This window comes from Aotus nancymaae, unplaced genomic scaffold (assembly GCF_030222135.1).
Source record: "Aotus nancymaae isolate 86718 unplaced genomic scaffold, 86718_ANA_hifiasm-v0.15.2.pri h1tg000039l, whole genome shotgun sequence".
Taxonomy (NCBI): domain Eukaryota; kingdom Metazoa; phylum Chordata; class Mammalia; order Primates; family Aotidae; genus Aotus; species Aotus nancymaae.
This window is the reverse complement of record NW_026988453.1, coordinates 4163403-4183143: the sequence shown is the minus strand read 5'-3', so window position 1 is coordinate 4183143 and position 19741 is coordinate 4163403. Positions and strand designations below refer to the sequence as shown.

The following is a 19741-nucleotide window of genomic DNA, read 5'->3' as shown; positions in this document are numbered from 1 at the left end:
GTGAGTGAGCTGGGGCAGGTGTGTGTAGGCTGGGGGCCCCTGGCCAGGTGAGGCCAAAGGCATTGGTGGCTTACCTGGCCCCACCCACTTGCTCTTCCTGTGCAGGACGAAGCTCCTGGAGAGTGAAGCCATGAACGAGTCGCTGCGCCGCAGCCTCTCACGGGCCTCGGCTAGGAACCCGTACTCCCTGGGTGCTTCTCCGGCCACCCCCACACTTGGGGGCAGCCCGGCCAGCTCCATGGAGGATGCCTCGGAGGTGATCCGCAGGGCCAAGCAGGACCTGGAGCGGCTAAAGAAGAAGGAGGTCAGGCAGCGGAGGAAGAGGTGAGTGGAGTGCTGTCCCCGTCCCTGTCCCCAAGAGCCCTCAGACCGCCACATTGGACGCTGCCTAGCCCCCAGGAGGACTGCTGCCCACCCGTGTTTAGGAGGGAACCCCCACTCCCCCAGCCCCAGAGGCTGCCTCAGTATTGCTTGGGAATTCATGGCTCAGATTTGCTCAGCCTTTTGGGCAGCCCCCCTCCCCCACATTCTCCCATGCCATATGCTTTCCCCCAAGGAAAGGAAGGACTGAGCTGAGCCAAGGTCAGTTCTGGGTGGCCCTAGGGAAGAGCAGCGGGGTTCTCTGCAGAGTAGGCACTAGCGCCCTCCCTGCCCTCTGGTGAGAGCCTTCCTGTGCTGCTGCCCCGCATGTGTACCCAAGGTAGGGCAGCCTTCCTAATCCAGCCTCCCTGTGCTCCCTGAGCAGCCCTGAGAAGGAAGCCTTCAAGAAGAGGGCAAAACTCCATCAGGACAATAGTGAGGAGACGGATGAGAATGAGGCAGAGGAGGTAAGGCGCACGGCTCGCCCCGTGTCCCTGCTGGGGTTGGGGGACCCCCTCCGCATCCTTGTACAGAGTGAGGGAGGTGACTGGGTCTGCATGCAGCTGACCCTTGTACTTCCTTATATCACTGGCTAGTTACCATGGTGATCTCCCCCCGCCAGGCCCCCACCTCATCCCAAATGCATGATGCAGGTGGGGAGGCCCTCCCAGAGGAATTCCGCCAGGGTGCTGGGGGAGGTGGTGCTCTTCCAGGAGTCGGGGGGTGGGCAGGGGGCTCCACTGTGGCCTGTCCCAATCCCCACCCTCCTGACACACCTGAGGCACTGTGTCAGGACGCACCTCTGCTTCTGGGCTCCCCTCTCTGAGGCCAGGCCCACCCCAATGGTGCTTGGTGCCCAGGAGGAGGAAGAGCGAGACGAGAGTGGCTGTGAGGAGGAGGAAGGGCGCGAGGATGAAGATGAGGACTCGGGCAGTGAAGAAAGCCTGGTGGACTCAGACTCAGACCCCGAGGAGAAGGGTGTGTGGGCCTGGGCTGTGGGCTGCGGGGGATGCAATGCCTGGCCGCCAGTGCCTGGGGGTGGGTCGGGCCCTGCTTGAGCTCTCTAGGATAATGGTGTCCAGGCCCCAGAACTCCCAGACATGAAACAACGACAACAGCAGTCATGATGGCGATGACGGCACACCCTTCCTGGTCATTCACAGGTGCCAGGCACTGGGCTCACCTTAACGCTTTGCATGGGTTGGTTCTTTCAGTCTTCACTGCAACTGTGTGCATAGGTGTGGTGAGCGTCCTATATTACCACTGAGCTCACAGGGGTTTAGTGACCTTCACAGTGCGGTCCATGAAGAGCAAATGTGAACGTAGGCCTGACTGGTACCAAAGCCCTCTCCTCTAAATGGAGATGCTGCCCCTTAAGCCCTGCCTGCTGCCAGCGCTGGCCCTAGGCGTGCAAAGTGCTCTTAGTCACCCCACCTTCCTCCACCCAAGCTGGTCCCATGTCGTCTACAACAGGTGAATGTTGGCCTCAGGCACGGCTGGGCTGGGAAGGATGTGTAGATCCCCCGCCAGCTCCTGAGCCCCACCTTGCCTTCTGGGACTGCTCTTTACATGTGTTGCTCCTTCTGGCCGCATTCTACCTGCGTTGGGATTTATCATTTTGCCCAGCCTCTGGTCACTGATTGGTCATGACTGACTAAAGGAGAGTCCCAGCGCCCAGGACTGGCGCATCTGCCCCCCATTTTGCCCCTCGCCCTGCTGCTAGGCTGAGCCTGGCTGTGCCCCCGTAGAGGTGAACTTCCAGGCGGACCTGGCCGACCTGACGTGCGAGATCGAGATCAAGCAGAAGCTCATCGACGAGCTGGAGAACAGCCAGCGGCGGCTACAGACGCTCAAGCACCAGTACGAGGAAAAGCTGATTCTGCTGCAGAACAAGATCCGGGATACGCAGCTGGAGCGAGACCGCGTGCTGCAGAACCTCAGTGAGGCCAGCGCCACACCCCCCACCCCATCCGTTCCCTCCCTTTCCTGTGAGCCCCTCCTCTGTCAACAGCAGCTGGCGTGTTGGGGTTATCCTGGCCTTCTAGGCAAGGGACTTGCGAACCTAGTTCCTATGAAACATAAATTTTTTTTTTTTTTTGCTATCATGTCACGTATTAGGATTCTCTCTCTCTCTTTTTTTTTTTTTTTTTGTCTGTCACCCAGCCTGGAGTGCAGTGGCACAATCTTGGCTCACTGCAACCTCCATCTCCCGGGTTCAAGTGATTCTCCTGCCTCAGCCTCCCGAGTAGCTGGGACAACCAGCATGCACCACCACACCTGGCTAATTTTTGTATTTTTTTGTAGAAACGGGGGTTTCACCATGTTGGCCAGGATGGTCTTGAACTCCTGACCTCATGATCCACTCGCCTTGGCCTCCCAAAGTGCTGGGATTACAAGTGTGAGCCACCACGTCTGGCCAGGATTCTTTATATACCTAGGCACGCGAACGTGACACTCCCAGCCTTTCCTCCTGCATTCAGTTCCTTGAGTCTTTTCCTTTGGACCTGTTTATAAAACTTCTCCCATTCTACCTTCCTCATGCTGCTCTTCAGCCCATTCATTCCATTTTTTATTTATTCGTTCACTGATTTACTTACTCAGCAATCACATGTTGACTATGTCTTATAGAGCAGACATTGTTCTAGTGCTAGAGGTCAAAATCCCTGCTCTCGTGGAGCGCACATTCTAGTGGGGAAAGACGGGCATAACCAAAAAAGCAGAATCCATCACGTGTCTGATGGTGATAAGTATGAAAAAAATATAGCCAGGAAGGGGAACAGGAACTGCTGAAGAGCGAGTTGGTGTTTTTTTAAAGATGGTCGTGGAAGACTTCACTGGGAAGGTGATATCTGAGCAAAGACTTGCAGCAGGCGAGAGAGTACTAGAGCTGAACCAGCCAGGGGAAGCGCGTCCCAGGCAGAGGGAACAGAAGATGCCAAGGCCATAAGGCTGCCGTGTGCCTGGCATGTTGGCAGAATGACAAGGGGCCCAGGATGGCTGGAGCACAGTGAGAGGGGACAGGTCAGAGAAGACACGTGGGGCCACATCATGTCATTGTACTCTGAGGGAGATGGAATGTGTGTCGTTTCAAGAGAGCTACGTGATGCAAAATGTCAAAGCGTTTTTAAAAGATGACTGGCTGCTGCATGGGGGGATGAAAGTGGAAGCTGGAGACCACTTAGGAAACGGTTACAAAGACCCCAGGAGAGGTGGCTTAGCGGGTGGTGAGAAGTCAGACTCTGGGTATATTTTGCAGGTTGAGGCAGAAGGCTTTGCTGATTGCTGGGAGGTGTGTGTGAGGGAGAGGGGAGCCAAGGACGCCTCAGGGTGTGAGCTTCTGGAAGGAGGTGATGCTGTGTACTGAGGTGGGGCAGGGGTGGAAATGAGGAGTTGGGTTTTGTACCTATAAGTTGGAGATGTCTGTTGGTAGTTCAGGAAGGAGAGGGTGAGAGTGGAGAATCAGCTTATTCCTTCTGCCCTGGCCCACACCCCTCTGTCTTCTCTTGCTAACTCTTTCCCCTTCCCACGGACCCCAGCCCTTTCCTCCAATACTGGATCACGGGTCAGAACCAGCCAGCATGAGTGAGCTACAGGACCCTCGTGGGAAGCTGGGGACTGGGGGCTCGGAGATCTCAACACAAAAACACCCCTGCACATTCCAATAGGATGTCAGAGTGGGAAGGGGCCTTGGGCATCAGCTAGTTGGACCCCCTCATTCAAATGAGGCAACAGGCTCAGAGACGGGTGTGACTTGCCTGAGGTCATGCAGTGAGACTGGAGCAGAGGTTCCTGCATTCCCCCTTGATGACCCTATGTTTAGTGGGAGCCCTTGGGGACCCAGCACCGACAGCTGCCTCTGGTTGCTCTCAGGCACCATGGAGTGCTACACGGAGGAGAAGGCCAACAAGATCAAGGCGGACTACGAGAAGAGGCTGCGGGAGATGAACCGGGACCTGCAGAAGCTGCAGGCCGCCCAGAAGGAGCACGCCCGGCTGCTCAAGAACCAGTCACGCTACGAGAGGGAGCTGAAGAAGCTACAGGCCGAGGTGGCTGAGATGAAGAAGGCCAAGGTAGGGGCTGAGGGTGTGAGGAGCGCGGCCTGGAGTGCATGTGACATCTTAGGATCCACTCACCGTGGTAAAAATAATCATTGCCATCAAGTGTGGATTCTCTTCTCGACACACAGCATTGCCTAGTATCACCCCGTCTTGGCCCTGGATATGGTCCTCTTGGCTGAGAGCATCGTCCAAGGTGAAACAACCCACCCTGTAGTGGGACCAGTGTGCAGAGATGGGGGCTGCATAGGGGTCGTGTTCAGGCAGGTGAGGATCTCAGGGGACCCCACTCGGTGCTGCCTCCTTTGGGGACACACTCGCTTTGGGTCTGCACAAAGCACACAACGAGGCCCCTCATGTGGGGCATCCCTGGCCTCAAGTGATAATAGTAACAGTTACCATCGTTTGAGCATTTACTATGGCCAGGCTCCGGGCTAGTCATCTCACACGCATGATCACATTCAGTCCCTAGAAGAACCTCATGAAAGAAGTCCTATTCTTCCTTTATGTATGAGAAAGTGAGGCTCAGAGAAGTTAATTCCAGCTCCCAAGAGATAGCACTGGGATTTGAACTTGGTTCTCTGCCTCCTAACCACTATGTGTTCCGGGTGGCACACAGCCTCCCTTTTCTACTGTGCCACCACTCAGAGTGCTCTAGTCTCTGGGGCCTGGGGTCGGCTCCTGCGCTTCTGGCTTCGGGGACTCGGGTCTTGTGTTCCGGTGTCTGGTGTGTTCTGGCTCCCGCCTGGGGCTCAGCAGATCCCTGCTCTCTTTCAGCCCTCCCTCCCCCGGGCCCTCCCAGTCCTACATTCTTGCCTGCTCTGACTCTCAGCCATCAGTGGAGCCCAGCTCTCCACAGCCCTGGGCTAGGCCCTGGGCACTGGTGGCAGCCCCAGCATGCTGTGAAGGACTGGCCTTGGGGACAGAGACATAGGAAAGGGGTGCTCCCCAGTGCTTGGGGCTGACGGGGCATCTAGGAGCCATTGGTAGCTACACCCTCATGGCTGACTCCGTGTGCAGAGGAGAGAGGCCATGCAGTGGTGGCCGATGTAGATTCTGAGAAGAGGCGGACCCACAGCTGTCATTGAGGCCCAGCCACCTCACCTGGGCAGGCTCTGTCCCCAAGCCTGGGCTGCAGGTCCAGAGGCTTCATCAACCTGACCAGAGTAGAGAAGGCCCTGCCTTGCTGTGCTCAGACCTGCTTGGCCTGGGCTGGTCCCAGAGAGCCCCATTTTCACCATCTCCTTCAGTGCATCCACCCTGTGGGGAATTGAGACTCAAATGTGGACTCAAATACCCAGATCACCCAGGGCCCCGGGTACCACTGATGGTTTAGAGGGAGGGACTGATGGGCTTTGGTTATCCCCGGGGTGGAGCAGCGCTCCCGCCAGGGGCCTGCACATTCCGCAGCAGCTTCTGTAGCACTTCTGGGTGCACCTATGTGCATCCCCACTCTGTCTTCTGGGGGTTTCCCTCTGCGGGGTGTCCCACCCTGTCCCGGCCAGCTCACAACTCAGCTGCGGAGGCCCTGTAGAGCCTCGTGAGGGAAGATCCCTGTGGCTCTGAAGCCTGGCAGATAATAGAATGCCAAGATGCATCTGACGGACAGAAGGCTCATGTGTAGACCTGTGTTTCCGTCTCCAGATTGCTGAGCTCCTTCAGCCAGGTGCCCGGCTCTGTCCACGTGACTTTGCTCTTAAGAACCCAGAGCTAGAAGCGGAAAGGAACACCCTTGGGTCATCCCAGGAGGGGCCCAGGTTTTCTGTTGGAGGGACAGAGGGTGCAGCAGCCAAGGATTCAAACCAGAAGCCATGAGAGCCAGTGCCCCAGGGTCCTCCCATGGCTGTTCAGCTGCAGGACCCCAGCGATTCACAGAATGGAACCAGGGTGGGGCCTACAGCCACAGGGTCTCCCAGGGAGAGGCCACAATGGCTTCCACCTTAAACCTGCAGAGAATGCTGGTCTAGGGCACCATGGCCTGTTTCCGCTTGTCGTGCGCCTAAATGTGCTCATCTGTTCTGAGACCTTTGCCACTGCGGTAGCCACCATGGAGCTTGACCACACATGCAAAGTCAATTGGATGGGTCTTTGACCAGGAAGACATAGCACCTCCCCAGGAAGCCTTAAGCCCCTGACCCCGGAAGATACGTGACACCTTGGGTTTGCACACAGCTCCTGGGATGCTGGAGTTTTCAGGTCCGATTTTAGCCAAGGGTCTGACTTGTTCTTCTAGTCCTTTCGGAGAACACTCATTCTGGACTCGAAAGCCCCAGCAGCAAGCAATCCCTCCTCTTCTCTGCATATCTACCCCAATAGACCCTGCCTGCCCTCCTACCCTCCCAGAGAGAAGCCAACCCTGCTAGCCATTAGCCCTGCTCTCTCATGCCATTTCCTCTTTCTCTCTCTCTCTCTCTTTTTTTTTTTTTTTAAAAAAAGGCAGTCTTGCTCTGTTGCCCTGGCTGGAGTGCAGTGGCATTAACATAGGTCATTGCAGCCCCAACCTCCTGGACTTAAGCAATCCTCCTACCTCAGCCTCCTGAGTAGCTGGGACTGTGGGCACACGCCATCATACCGGGCTAGTTTTTGTATTGTTTTTGGTGGAGACAGAGTCTCACTGTGTTGCCCAGACTGATCTTGAACTCCTAGAATCAAGCAGTCCTTCCACCTCGGCCTCCGAAGTGCTTGTGCTGGGATTACAGGTGTGAGCCACTGCGCTCGGCCTATTTCCTTTCTTGACTGTTCTGAGGGCAGGGCAGATTGGTGACATTCCTGGTAGTGTCCAAGGCTTCAGTGGCAGAGGAAGGATTGACTGTCATGTGTTTCTCATGCCTCTGTCACTTGGAAGGTGTCCAAAGCCCTGTGTACGTTACACTTCTACGTACTGGGCACCAAGAATAGGGAGCAGATGCCGCAGGGCCCCGGGTCAGTGGCTCCCCAGCACATTGGGTCGCCCCGGCCACACTAATGGTGCTCTCTGTGCCTTTGGCTACATTTCCAACAACTCTGGGGTCCCTAGCACTTGGTCCCTAGCTTTGCTGACCTCCTATGGAGCCATCCCTGGGACTGCAGGAAGAGCCAGATTGGGAGGCAATGATTTGTTATCGGAATAAGGACATCCATTACTAGTTTTATGACCGTAAGTCCCTTTGTTTCTCTGAGGCTCATTTCCTTGTTTATAAAACAGGAACGATAATGCCTCTCTCATGATTGTCATGAGGAGGGTGCCTGGCATGCAGCCAGATCGCAGTAAATAATGGTGATTTTTATTTCTGTCACTGTGAGCCTGGCCATGGGGGCCCTGACCTTCACTTCAGCCCTGTTTACAGCTCAGCCTTCAGGAGGGGAAAGGATTACCTGCCTCCAGCAACCCAGGCCGGTTCTGGAATGGCCAGACACAGGACAGTGGCTGTGGGTGAGGGCCACCAGGGGCTGTGGCATTCTGAGCAGCGAGGGCCACGGTTGGGCCCTGCAGAGTGGAGCACCTGCACTGCCAGGCTGGCTGTGAGGCCACTCCTTTTGGCAGGTCGCCCACATGGCTTCAGGTCCTGTGGAGGAGTGGGAGGTGGAACCCCTCACTTCAGAATCCCAGCCCTGAGCCAGTGTTGCCTGGCTCACCACTACCCCTGCCCCTGTCCTCAGAGCTGGCCCCTCCCTGGAGAGTGTGGGCCAGCTGCTTCCCAGCCCTGTCTCAGCACCAGCACCTCTGTCCATCCCAGGTGGCCCTGATGAAGCAGATGCGTGAGGAGCAGCAGCGGCGGCGGCTGGTGGAGACCAAGAGGAACCGGGAGATCGCACAGCTCAAGAAGGAGCAGCGGCGACAGGAGGTGAGGGGTGGCCCTTGGGCATCCCGGGAGCCTTTGGCCCTAGCTCTCCCAGCCTCCTGGTGCAGCTGGTTGCCCCTCCTGACCAAGCAGGCCTCAGTCTCCACTGTCCTAAGTGGTAATGGTCGTGCTTGGAGGACAGTGCTGCCTGTCAGAGGAAGACCAGACCCTGTGGCTTCTGGCCCAGCCCCACATGTTAAGAGGAGGGACTTGGCGAGGCGCGGTGGCTCAAGCCTGTAATCCCAGCACTTTGGGAGGCCAAGGCGGGTGGATCACGAGGTCAGGAGATCGAGACCATCCTGGTCAACATGGTGAAACCCTGTCTCTACTAATACAAAAAATTAGCTGGGCATGGTGGCGCGTGCCTGTAATCCCAGCTACTCAGGAGGCTGAGGCAGGAGAATTGCGTGAACCCAGGAGGCGGAGGTTGCAGTGAGCCGAGATCGCGCCATTGCACTCCAGCCTGGGTAACGAGCGAAACTCTGTCTCAAAAAAAAAAAGAAAAAAAAAAAAGAGGAGGGACTTGAGCCCTGGAGAGGGGGAAGGAGCTTGCCCAAGGTGACCAGCAAGCCAGAAATGTGCAGCTTCAGGCCCTGCAGAGAAGCCCAATAGGGCTGAGCCCTCCGTGCCAGGATTCCTCCCCACTGGAGGGAAGAAGAGGCTAAGGAAATTGCCCTCGTGGAGAAAGCGGACTTCACTGCAGCCGCTGGGGAGGGCAGCTCAACTCTGGGTCCCACTTTAGCAAGGGTTTGGCTGCATGAAAATCACCCTGAAGCCCAGGCTTTTAACTATAGAGCTGGCCAGCCCGTGTACAGACAGAGGGCACCAAGGTGCCTGAGGGTGGACCCTAGCCCTCTTCTGTCTCCCACAGTTTCAGATCCGAGCTCTGGAGTCCCAGAAGCGGCAGCAGGAGATGGTCCTAAGGAGGAAGACCCAGGAGGTGAGCTTACTCGTGGGCTGGTGAGGCCCCGTTCCTGCTGCACGTGTGTGTGTGTGCGTGTGTGCATGTGTACATTGCTTGCCTTCTTTTTTGGGCCTCCAACTTCCTGGCAGTGGAATAAAGGTGCTATTTCCCAGTTCTGCCAGAGCCGGCAGGGAGGGGAAGCAAGCCCTGGCTGTGACCCTGGCTCTCCCTCCTTCCATTCAGCAGGCATAGTCGGTGTCCAAATTGTGTCCAGCCTATTAGATGGGCTTTTCTCAACAAGAGCTCAGGCTGCAGGGCAGACTGCAGGCTCCGTTCCCAAATGCCTGAGCTGTGCATTAAAAAAAAAAAAAGAAGGTGGCAGCCTCTTTTGTGTTCATGTCACATCACACAGAGACCCCTTGGCCCTTTAACAGCCCAAGCCCGGGCCGGCACAGAGCAGCCTCTGTGTTCTTGCTGCCTGGCACCCCAACCTGGGCCCTTCTGTGTGGCTCCAGGCCACCTGCTCACCAGCTCCCCTTTTTCTCCCTGCTGCCCCAGGTTTCTGCACTGAGGCGCCTGGCCAAGCCCATGTCTGAGAGGGTGGCAGGGCGTGCAGGACTCAAGCCACCCATGTTGGACTCCGGGGCCGAGGTGTCGGCCAGCACCACCTCATCTGAGGCTGAATCAGGAGCCCGCTCTGTCTCCAGCATCGTGCGCCAGTGGAATCGCAAAATCAACCACTTCTTGGGGGACCACCCTGCGCCTAGTGTCAATGGCACCCGTCCTGCCCGGTAAGGTGGACTGGCAGGCAGAGGGGCTGAGAATATGGGGCAGGACCAGGGTGAGGGAGAGGGGAGCTCTGGAGAGCGCTCTGGGTTCCCACGACTGTCAACTCCAGCGAGGGAACTCAGTGGAGCTGCAGAGGTTAAAAGGAGTCCCATCCAATCCCCTTTGCCTGTGTCTTCCAGAAAGAAGTTCCAGAAGAAGGGGGCCAGCCAGAGCTTCAGTAAGGCGGCGAGGCTCAAGTGGCAGTCCCTAGAGCGGCGGATCATTGACATCGTCATGCAGAGAATGACCATTGTCAACCTGGAGGCCGACATGGAGCGGCTCATCAAGGTGAGCCCTCCTCCTCCTCTCCCATCCCACCATTCTGCCTGTCCTCTGTCACCTCCAACTTCTCTGACTCTTCAGACCTTTCCCCGTCCCCCACTCCCTCTGCTCATTGTGCCTGGAATCCAGAGGTGCTAGGGGGACCTCACAGACCAGCCTGTGGTGGCAGCTGTGGGCAGGGCTGGGCAGCTACCTGAGACCACTCCTCCATTGCAATCGTCTCCTGACCCCAGAAAAGGGAGGAGCTGTTCCTCCTGCAGGAGGCCCTGCGGAGGAAGCGGGAGCGGCTGCAGGCTGAGAGCCCCGAGGAGGAGAAGGGGCTGCAGGAGCTGGCCGAGGAGATCGAGGTGCTGGCAGCCAACATCGACTACATCAACGACAGCATCACCGACTGCCAGGCCACCATCGTGCAGCTGGAGGAGACCAAGGTGTCCGCAGGGCTGGGCCTGGTGGGCAGTGGCGGGCGGGGTGGGTGGCAGGGGCAGCCCCAGGTGACGAGGCTCTCTGCCTCCCGGTCCTAGGAGGAGCTGGACTCCACAGACACATCCGTGGTCATCAGCTCCTGCTCCCTGGCCGAAGCCCGCCTCCTGCTAGACAACTTCCTCAAGGCATCCATTGACAAGGTAAGCTGGAAGCTCCACGGGCACAGATGCCCATGCCATACCCTAGTGCGAACCCCGGGGGCCTGGCTCCTCCTCACCTGCATCACTCACAGGCTGGGACAAGCTGCCCAACCTCCACACCTCCCACACCACAGCTGTAAAGCTGAGAGGATGACCATACCAAGCTTGTAGCTTGTGGCGTGGCTTGAACAAGATGCTGTGTGTGGGGGGCAGGGGGCATGGCCTGGCACCTGGCACACAGCAGAGCCTCTGTTAGAGTTGACCTTGGGTGTCTGGCGCAGGCCTGTTCAAAGCAGTGCTGGGCTTGGTTCCATTGGAGGTAGAGGGAAAAGTGTGTGTATGTGGGGGCAGGAGAAGGATGGACAGACACACCACATCCCACCCTGGGGACTCACAGCAGAGCGTCAGGTGTTCCTTGGCGTTTCTTGGGCTCCTCTTCTCTCTCCTTGACAGAGAGCTAACCAGAGGATGTGCCTCCTTCCCTCCTGGGGCATGTGGTCTCTGGGGACAGGCCCTACATGGTGTGCATCCGTGCAAGTCTGGAAGGAGGTGGGAGACTCTGCCACCTGACCCCTCCCCCTGGCTCCACTGAGCTTCTTCCAGCTCTGCTTCGTGTCTGGGACCTCTATGGGTTTGCCAGGGCTACCATAACGAAGTACCAGCCTGGGAGCCTCAAACAAGAGGTTTATTTTCTCACAGTTCTGGAGGGTGGGAAGTCCAAGGTCAGGGTGTTGGCAGGGATGGTTTCTTCTGGGGCCTGTCATCTCCCTGCATCATCACGTGGTCTTCGCTCTGTGCCTGTCTGTGTCCGAATCTCCCCTTCTTATGAGGATGCCATATTGAAGTAGGGCCCACCTGTATGACCCCAGTCACCTCTTTAAAGGCCCTATCTGCAAATAGTCATATTCTGAGGTAATGGGGTTAGGGCTTCAAATATGAGTTTTGGGGGGACATGACCTGGCCCATAATAGGGTGTGTCCTGAGGTGAGCTTCCCTGATGTGTGTATGTGGGAGCTAAGGGGGCTGGGAGTTCTCTCAGGTGTGTGCCAGGTACAAGGGTGATGCTGGGAGCTGGAAGGGAGCCCTCCAAGGTATCTTGAGGGGTAGAGGTTAGGCAGTATGGGGAACCCCCAACCCCAGGCCAGGAGGGGTAACTCCAGGCTTGTTCCCTGCCCCCAGGGGCTGCAAGTGGCACAAAAGGAAGCCCAGATTCGGCTGCTGGAGGGCCGACTGAGGCAGACAGACATGGCGGGGTCCTCCCAGAACCATCTGCTCCTGGACGCCCTGCGTGAGAAGGCTGAGGCACACCCCGAGCTGCAGGCCCTCATCTACAACGTGCAGCAGGGTACGGGTAGGGGCGGGCAGAAGCTGCCAGCTCCTCGGTACTCCAGTTCTCTTGGGCTCGGACCCCCAGGAGGCCCTCACTTCCCCAGAACCACCCCCAGCCCCTACTAGGAGCCCCGGTCTGATTGCAGCGGGTGACTTACAGGAGGGAGACCATCTTCCCTCCCCAACTCTTGAACGGGGCCTCTCACCCTCTCTCCCTCCCTCCTTCCTTCCCACAGAAAACGGCTATGCCAGCACAGATGAGGAGATCTCAGAGTTCTCTGAGGGGAGGTGAGTTTGCGAGCTGGGAGTGAGAGGCCGTCTCACAGCGGCTACCTGGGGCTGGTGGGAGGAGTTGCCATAGGTCCCAGGGCTGAACCTCCTGAACTCTCTCTGCTTCTTCCTCAGCTTCTCCCAGTCGTTCACCATGAAAGGCTCCACCAGCCATGATGATTTCAAGTTCAAGGTGAGCCCCACCGGCAGGCAGGCAGGCAGTGGATGCAGCAGGGCCAGCCTCCCTACAGCCCGTTTCCCGCTTACTGTGGCACTGCTCCACCCTCAGCCACAACACAAGATTGTCCCCAGCTGGGTTGGAGGTGCAAAAGAAAATTTAGCCTGGAATTAGGCGTTGTTCAGATACGTAACTTGTTACAGCCCATTTCTTCTGAGGTGGGTGGAAGGAAGGGGAAGTGGCTGGAGTCAACCGCTAGCCTCTGTTGCCACCCTGCTAGCAACTGCACCATAACCAGAGTCCCTGTGTTCAAAAACGTCACCTCCCCCCGACCCCCCAATGATTCTGCCTCACACCCTGGGTCAAAACCTAACTCAAAATGTCTGGTTACCTTACATGCACCCAGTTGATTCAACCATAGGAGAATCAGCAATGAGGAAGTTTACCTAACATCGAGGGATCAGTTTCACTAGACTGAACCAAGACGCAGGGCTTATTAAGGAGACAAGGAGGGAGAAAACTGCAGACTGGGAACAGCAAATTATGCATGGTTTTGGGGTAAACTGATGAGCTGGTGAGCAGCAAAGAAGTCAGGCCGGGCATTCTGTGTTTGTATAGTCCAACTAAGGACAGTGAAACCATTTCAGTTGCTCTGGATGCTCCAGAGACCCTGAGAGTTTCGCCGCGGAGCTCAGGTGATGTCTGTCTGGGTCCTTCCATCAGGTCCTCTACCTTAGGCCAAGATAGCACCACTTCTCTTGTTAGAATTTCCGGGCGGGCCAGGTGCAGTGGCTCACCCTGTCATCCCAGCACTTTGGGAGTCTGAGGCAAGAGGGTTTTGTGAGCCCAGGAGTTCAAGATCAGCCTGGACAACATGGCGAGACCCCATCTCTACAGAAAAAAATTTTAAAATTAGCCGGGTGGGTGGCACGTGCCTGTAGTCTTAGCTGCTGGGGGAGGCTGAGGTGAGGGGATCACATAAGCCTGGGAAGTTGAGGCCGCAGTGACCCATTTTGCACCACGGCAGTCCACTTTTTTTGAGGCCCTATCTCAAAAAAAAAAAAAAAGTAGGATTTCCCCTGGCTTCCCTTTATGTGCCATGCCATTTGGATAAGTGGATCCACCCTGTTCTTTCTTTCCCAGAGCGAGCCCAAGCTGTCTGCCCAGATGAAAGCTGTGTCGGCCGAGTGCCTGGGGCCCCCACTGGATATCTCCACCAAGAACATCACCAAGTCCCTGGCCTCCCTTGTTGAGATCAAAGAGGACAGCGTGGGCTTCTCTGTCCGAGACCCCTATTACCGGGACAAGGTCTCGCGCACTGTCAGCCTGCCTACCCGGGGCAGCACTTTGTAAGGACGGAAGCAGGAATGTGGATTGGGATGGGGGTGAAGTTGTGTCTGGGCCTCACTGGACTCTTCTGTTCCAGCCCCAGGCAGTCTCGAGGCACAGAGACGTCCCCGCTGACGAGAAGGAAGTCCTACGACCGAGGGCAGCCCATTAGGTGAGAACATGTTCTAGAATCCGCTCTGGAGTCACCACCAGTCTAGTCCTTGGGTACATGAGAGGCTGTGATGTTCTGCTCTGTAGATTATGTTGCACTGTGTAAACTGGGCCAGCTTGCCTGAGCCATTCGGCTTCACCCACTGGTCCCTTCCCCACCCTGTCAGGTGTGGACTCAAGAAATGGGCCAGGCATGATGGCTCACACCTGTAATCCTAGCACTTTGGGAGGCTGAGATGGCCAGATCACTTGAGCCCAGGAGTTTAAGACCAGCCCGGCCAATATGGTGAACCATCATCTCTACTAAAAATAGAGAAATTGTTCAGACATAGTGGCGCATGCTTGTAATCCCAGCTACTCGGGAAACTGAGGCATGAGAATGATTTGAACCTGGGAGGCAGAGATTGCTGTGAGCCGAGATCGTGCCACTGCACTGCAGCCTGGGTGACAGAGATTCTGTCTCAGAAAGAAAGAAAAAAGAAAAGAAAAAGAAATGTAATCTCTGTAACATACCTTAAACCTCATCATAGCCGAGCCAGATGCTGGAAACTGCTGATGTGCACCCAACACAGAGGGCTTTGGAGTGGCCTGGATTGGCCATTGCACTGATGTGCTTCAGCCCCTTTTCACGACCATGGGTTCTGGGGAGCTTTCAGGTCTTTTTAAGGCCTTATTGTGTGAGAGGAGATTAGAAATTCCAAGGAAAAAAAGAGATCAATGCAGAATGGCAAGGAAGTCCCCAGCTGGTCACCCGCAGGTGGGCCAGGCCCACAGAGCAAGAGGTTTGGTGGCACGCAGCTTAATAGTGGGAAAGCAAGGCTCAAGATGGCCTCTTGCCACCTGCCTTGGTGGGAGGCAGGAGGATTGTTTTCTTTTTGGAGATAGGGTCTCACTCCATCACCCAGGCTGGAGTGCAGTGGCACGATCAGGGTCCACTGCAGTCTCCACCTCCCAGGCTCAAGCGATCCTCCCGCCTCAGCCTCTCAAATAGCTGGGACTACAGGCATGTACCACCATGCCCGCCTAATTTTTTTACTTTTTGTGGAGTTGAGGTCTCACCATGTTGCCCAGGCTGGTCTCGAACTACTAAGTTCAAGCAATCCTCCCACCAAGGCCTTTCAGTTTACTGGGATTACAGGCATGAGCCACCGCACCTGGCCACAAGTACATTTTAACGAATAGGTGACTTCCCAAATATGGAATCTGTGAATGATGAGGATCGATGCTTAAAGCATCCAGGAGCTTAGCTGGGGGTTGAGCTCTGAGAATACGGCGCAGCCAGCCCTGCCCTGAGGGTTTCACAGCCCTGACAGAAGGTGGAAGCCCAGCACCAAGTGGGGGCCTGTGGACAGGGATGGTCACTAACAGGCTGCCCTCCATCCCGGCTCACCAGGTCCACAGATGTGGGATTCACACCCCCGTCATCCCCTCCCACTCGGCCCCGCAATGACCGCAATGTCTTCTCTCGTCTCACCAGTAATCAGAGCCAGGGGTCGGCGCTGGACAAGTAAGCAGGGCAGAGGGGCGAGGAGGGAGGGCACCGAGGTGGCAGTGGGGAACGTGTAGACACTACTTGCTGGAGGAGGGCTCAGGCAGCCAAGCCAACCCCAGCCTGAAGTTCCAGCCCCTCCCAGAGAAACGCCAGGAGAGGGCACCAGAGAAATGCCCTGATGCCCTCTCCTGGCGTTTCTCTGCTTCCTGTACTGATCAGGAGCCGTTCTCCTCCCCTCAGCGTGCTGGGCCCTCAGGAGAGGGCAAGAAGGAGGCCGCAGGGATTGGGGCCGGGCAGTTAGGCAGTTAGGCAGGCTAGCCGCATGGGGCAGGTGCCTGAGGGCTCTCCAGAGCTGCCGTTTAATCCACCTCTGCTGCTGCCTTGAGTCTGCTCTGAAGCCCCTCCCTTCAGCTTCAACCACTCCACTCTGTGCACTCTCCCAGCAGAAAGAGACCAGAGCAGACCCCCAGACTGCCTTCCTAAGGCAGGCGCAGGTCCACCTATATTCACAGCTCCTGATACAAGGCTCTGATGACTAACGCTGTGGTCTGTGTTAACAGCCGCCGCTGCATCCAGAAGGCGCTTCTGTGCTTTACAACCTGCTTTCATATGTGTGACTTCGTTAGGCTAAGAAACAACCACGCAAATTGTCTTCCCTATTTCACACGAGAGGAATGAGGCTCAAAGAGGGAGCCAGGGACCTTCACCTACAAAGTGGCAGGCTTGCACTCACGGCCCGGGACTTCCAGCTCCTGCCTGCTGTGCCTCAGCACAAGGGAGGACCCTATTCTCTATGTCCTGCTCTGGGCTTTCCAGCATTGCTGGGCCTACCCTGGCCCTGATTTGCTCTCTGCAGCCCCCAAGAGGGCTCCTCTCTTAGTTTCCTGAAAGCTTCCCTACCCCAGGGGGACAGTGCTGTGTCCTCCAGGGGAGCCTCAGACTAGAAAATCCTTGTCCTTGTACATAGTGCCTGACGTTCACCCTCCCCACCTCCCCACAAAAATGCCCCTTCCTGGGTCAAAATACTACTCGATGAATGCTGAGCCCAGGAGGCAGAGCCCTGCAGACCTGGCACCCGGGACACCTCCTTCTCCAAACCTATCTTGGTTCAGGCTGCTGTAGGGGGAGCCAGGGACCACTCCTAGCCCATCTCCATGTTGTTAGAATCGACAGGTCCCCGTTTTGGAAGGATTGGGGTAGGACTGCCCATCCCAGCCTGGTGGTCTTCTGGAAGCCTTGGTCTTGTCCGGTGGTCCAGGTCTTAGAGCCTGTGCAGGATGCAGAGCCAACCTCTAGGCACTGCCCAGTGGGCCCTCGGGGGACAGTGGGCTTTTTAAATAAGTGAGCCCCTGAGGAATTGCTGGAAGAAGCCACTCCCAGGGAGGGGTAGGATCAGGCATGGCTTCCTTCAGCCCTGGGCAGGTACGAGCATTGCTGGGGTGGGGTGGGTGCCCCCAGCTTGTGCAATGGGGCAGCCAGAGAGCTTGGAACCAGCAAACAGCCCCGGAACCATCTCCCCACGTGGGGCTGGTGCTCCCACGTCTCCCCATGGCCCCCTCCTCGCTCCTCCCCTGCCAGCCGAGAGACCCTGGTGGCCCACTCCTGGGGGAGAATCCCAGGTCCCAGGCCAGTCCACCCCGCCTCCTCCCCTGCTCTCCCGAGGCCCTCATTCCTCTGCCTCTCTCCGCTCCCCTGGAAGAGAATAACCTGCCCTCTGACCTCCCCACGCTGCTGCCGCCTCTGCGTCCCTCTGTGTGTGTCTCCTCTCACCCCCTAATCCAGCTAATTTTCTGCCCTCCCCAGGTCTGATGACAGCGACTCCTCTTTGTCGGAGGTCCTGAGGTACACACAGAACGTCTCTCGTGTTTGCTTCCCCACTCTTGCTCTCGGCACCCTCTCTTCTCTGCCTCTCGCTGCACCCCTCCCGCCTGACACCCGTGTCCTCAGCATGCAGCCCTTCCGCTCCCCTCCCCGCCGCCCTCTCTCCAGACCTGTCCCTGTCCCCACTCCCATGGTTCCTCCCTCTCAGGGTGGCCACAAGGCTTTGGACTGCGCCGGCTGGAGCTGGGGGCTTGGGGAGGGCGCACAGTTGCTTGTCGCAAGCCCTATTCTCTTCTCCCTCCTCACCTGGGCAGGGAGGGGGTGCAGCATGGAGGCTGGAGGATGCTGGGCTGGGCTGAGTTCTCCACGACTGGAAGGCAGGGGAAATGCTAGGGCCGCTCCTTTTGCGAGTGCCGGTGGTGTGCTCTGGGTCCTTTGATTACCTCAGCTTGTGCTGGGTGTGAGCGCTTCAGACATGGGCTCTGGGAGGGGCATCAAGAGGGCAGCGCCCCTTGCCCACACCCCTTGGTGCACACAGATGTGCGGGTACCTCCCCTCCCTGCAGCCTATGGGTTGGCTGGAGGCCAGTTCTCTTAGTCAGCCCAGCACAACACCCCACAACGAGGAGCAAGACTCAGGACCTGGGGCCCGAGCCCCCTGACAAGCCAGGGGCCCCTCATGGGCTGAGAGCTTCCTCAGCTCTCCTGGCGGGCTGTCTCCACTCCTTGAGCCTCCAGCCCTGGGTGTTGACATCAGGTTTACTGCGGGTCATGAGGCTTTGCCACCGCAAGACGTTAGCCAGCTGGCCAGGCTGTCAGCCGGGGGAGCGTGGTCCCTTTGACGTAGTTCCACGGCCATGCAGTGAGGCCAAACCAGGGTCAGATCGGGGCACTGGGGCAGCTTGGGGAGCTATTTGTGCATGTGTGGCACCCAGATGGCAGCTGGACATATCCGACCACCATCTTCAAGGGCGGGCCTGGCAGAGTCGGGGGGAGCTGAGTGAGAAGCGCCACGGGCAGAACCATGATCGTTTCCATAGATCCTTGGCCACAGAGTCACTGTCAAGAGCAGCGTTCTCTGGGGAAAAAACACAGCTGGGATATATTTTCAGACATAACTCAGCCAGGGTCTCATCCCAGAAGTCCTCACTGAGAAAAAAATCATCCTCAGAACCTCAGGAAGCTGCATGTGGTGAAATCTTCACACTTGTGCCAGCCTCTTTCCTGCTCCCCCAGTATCAGGTGCCGTGCCAGGTCCATACAGCCCCATTCCAGAGAGTTCCAAACCTGCCCTGAAGCCAAGCCAACTCCTAAGGGATTTAGCCCTTTATAAATTCCCGTCACAGGTTTGTCCCTGTTGGTCCAAAAGGGGTGTGTATGTGTGCACATGGCTCTCTGCTTGGAAGATGCCAGCCCCAGAGGCAGTCACTGGCAGAAGGGTTTATTGGGATCAGGGTGCATGGGGGTGGCAGCCTGAGCAGCCCTCCCTCACACTTGTTCACTGAAGCAGCATGCAGCTTCTGGTGAGAGCTACAGGGCCCTGTTCCAGCCCCTGGGCCTCTGCCCTGCCCAACTGGGCCCAGATGTATTCACATCTCAGGATCGGGTCAGGCAGCGTCAGGCGGGAACTCTGTGAACGGAGCCCATACCTCCTGCGCCTTCTAGCTATGCCTCACACAGGGTTTGCTTCCCCAAAAGTGCTCAGGATGGCAGCTGACAGATTGTTGATTAATACAGGCTGTCTACTCTGTAGCCCATTCCCAGTTCTCAGACCTTGGTGGAATTTGGCTGGAGTCTTTGAAGCCTCTGTTATTAGGCCCTCATCCCCTCCCTGCCCTGACCCCGTCCCATGCACGTGCCTCGATCAGCCTGGCCACAGTCTCCCTGGCTGATGAGCGTGCCCTCTCTCCCTCTCTCTTGGGAAGGGGCATCATCTCCCCGGTTGGAGGAGCCAAGGGTGCACGGACGGCCCCGCTGCAGTGCGTCTCCATGGCTGAAGGCCACACCAAGCCCATCCTCTGCCTGGATGCTACAGATGAGTTGCTGTTCACAGGGTCCAAAGGTGCGTGGAACCCCAACTAGCAAGGTAGGGTCAGGGTCTCCTGCTCACCCCTGCTTCCGTTGTCAGAGTGGTCTGTGAAGGAGATAAAAACACACAGCCCCCAGGAGTTGAGAATGTGGGGGTCAATTTGCTTGCTACCCTTGTTTCTTACCTTGGCTCAAGGCCCCCATCCCGTGCATCCTTGGCCAAGCCTTCCTCACACCTGACCTGGTGACTC

At 57.1% G+C, this 19741-nt stretch overlaps 1 protein-coding gene across 4 annotated transcripts in view; it reads left to right on the top strand.

The window, feature by feature from the left end:
• KIF21B (kinesin family member 21B) overlaps positions 1 to 19741 on the top strand; it is a 53599-nt gene that overhangs the window by 22575 nt on the left and 11283 nt on the right. For 2 of the 4 annotated variants that reach the window (XM_012459537.3, XM_012459535.3), the window contains exons 11-29: positions 106 to 324; positions 746 to 827; positions 1221 to 1338; positions 2109 to 2300; positions 4231 to 4430; positions 8132 to 8239; positions 9108 to 9176; positions 9699 to 9931; positions 10109 to 10256; positions 10484 to 10678; positions 10772 to 10873; positions 12053 to 12218; positions 12439 to 12490; positions 12608 to 12665; positions 13794 to 13999; positions 14077 to 14151; positions 15544 to 15657; positions 17446 to 17484; positions 19388 to 19524. In XM_012459537.3, the coding sequence (XP_012314960.1) occupies positions 106 to 324; positions 746 to 827; positions 1221 to 1338; positions 2109 to 2300; positions 4231 to 4430; positions 8132 to 8239; positions 9108 to 9176; positions 9699 to 9931; positions 10109 to 10256; positions 10484 to 10678; positions 10772 to 10873; positions 12053 to 12218; positions 12439 to 12490; positions 12608 to 12665; positions 13794 to 13999; positions 14077 to 14151; positions 15544 to 15657; positions 17446 to 17484; positions 19388 to 19524 (2513 nt within the window). The remainder of the gene's footprint in view (positions 1 to 105; positions 325 to 745; positions 828 to 1220; positions 1339 to 2108; positions 2301 to 4230; positions 4431 to 8131; positions 8240 to 9107; positions 9177 to 9698; positions 9932 to 10108; positions 10257 to 10483; positions 10679 to 10771; positions 10874 to 12052; positions 12219 to 12438; positions 12491 to 12607; positions 12666 to 13793; positions 14000 to 14076; positions 14152 to 15543; positions 15658 to 17445; positions 17485 to 19387; positions 19525 to 19741) is intronic. The other 2 variants (XM_012459538.3, XM_012459536.3) reach the window with 1 other exon arrangement.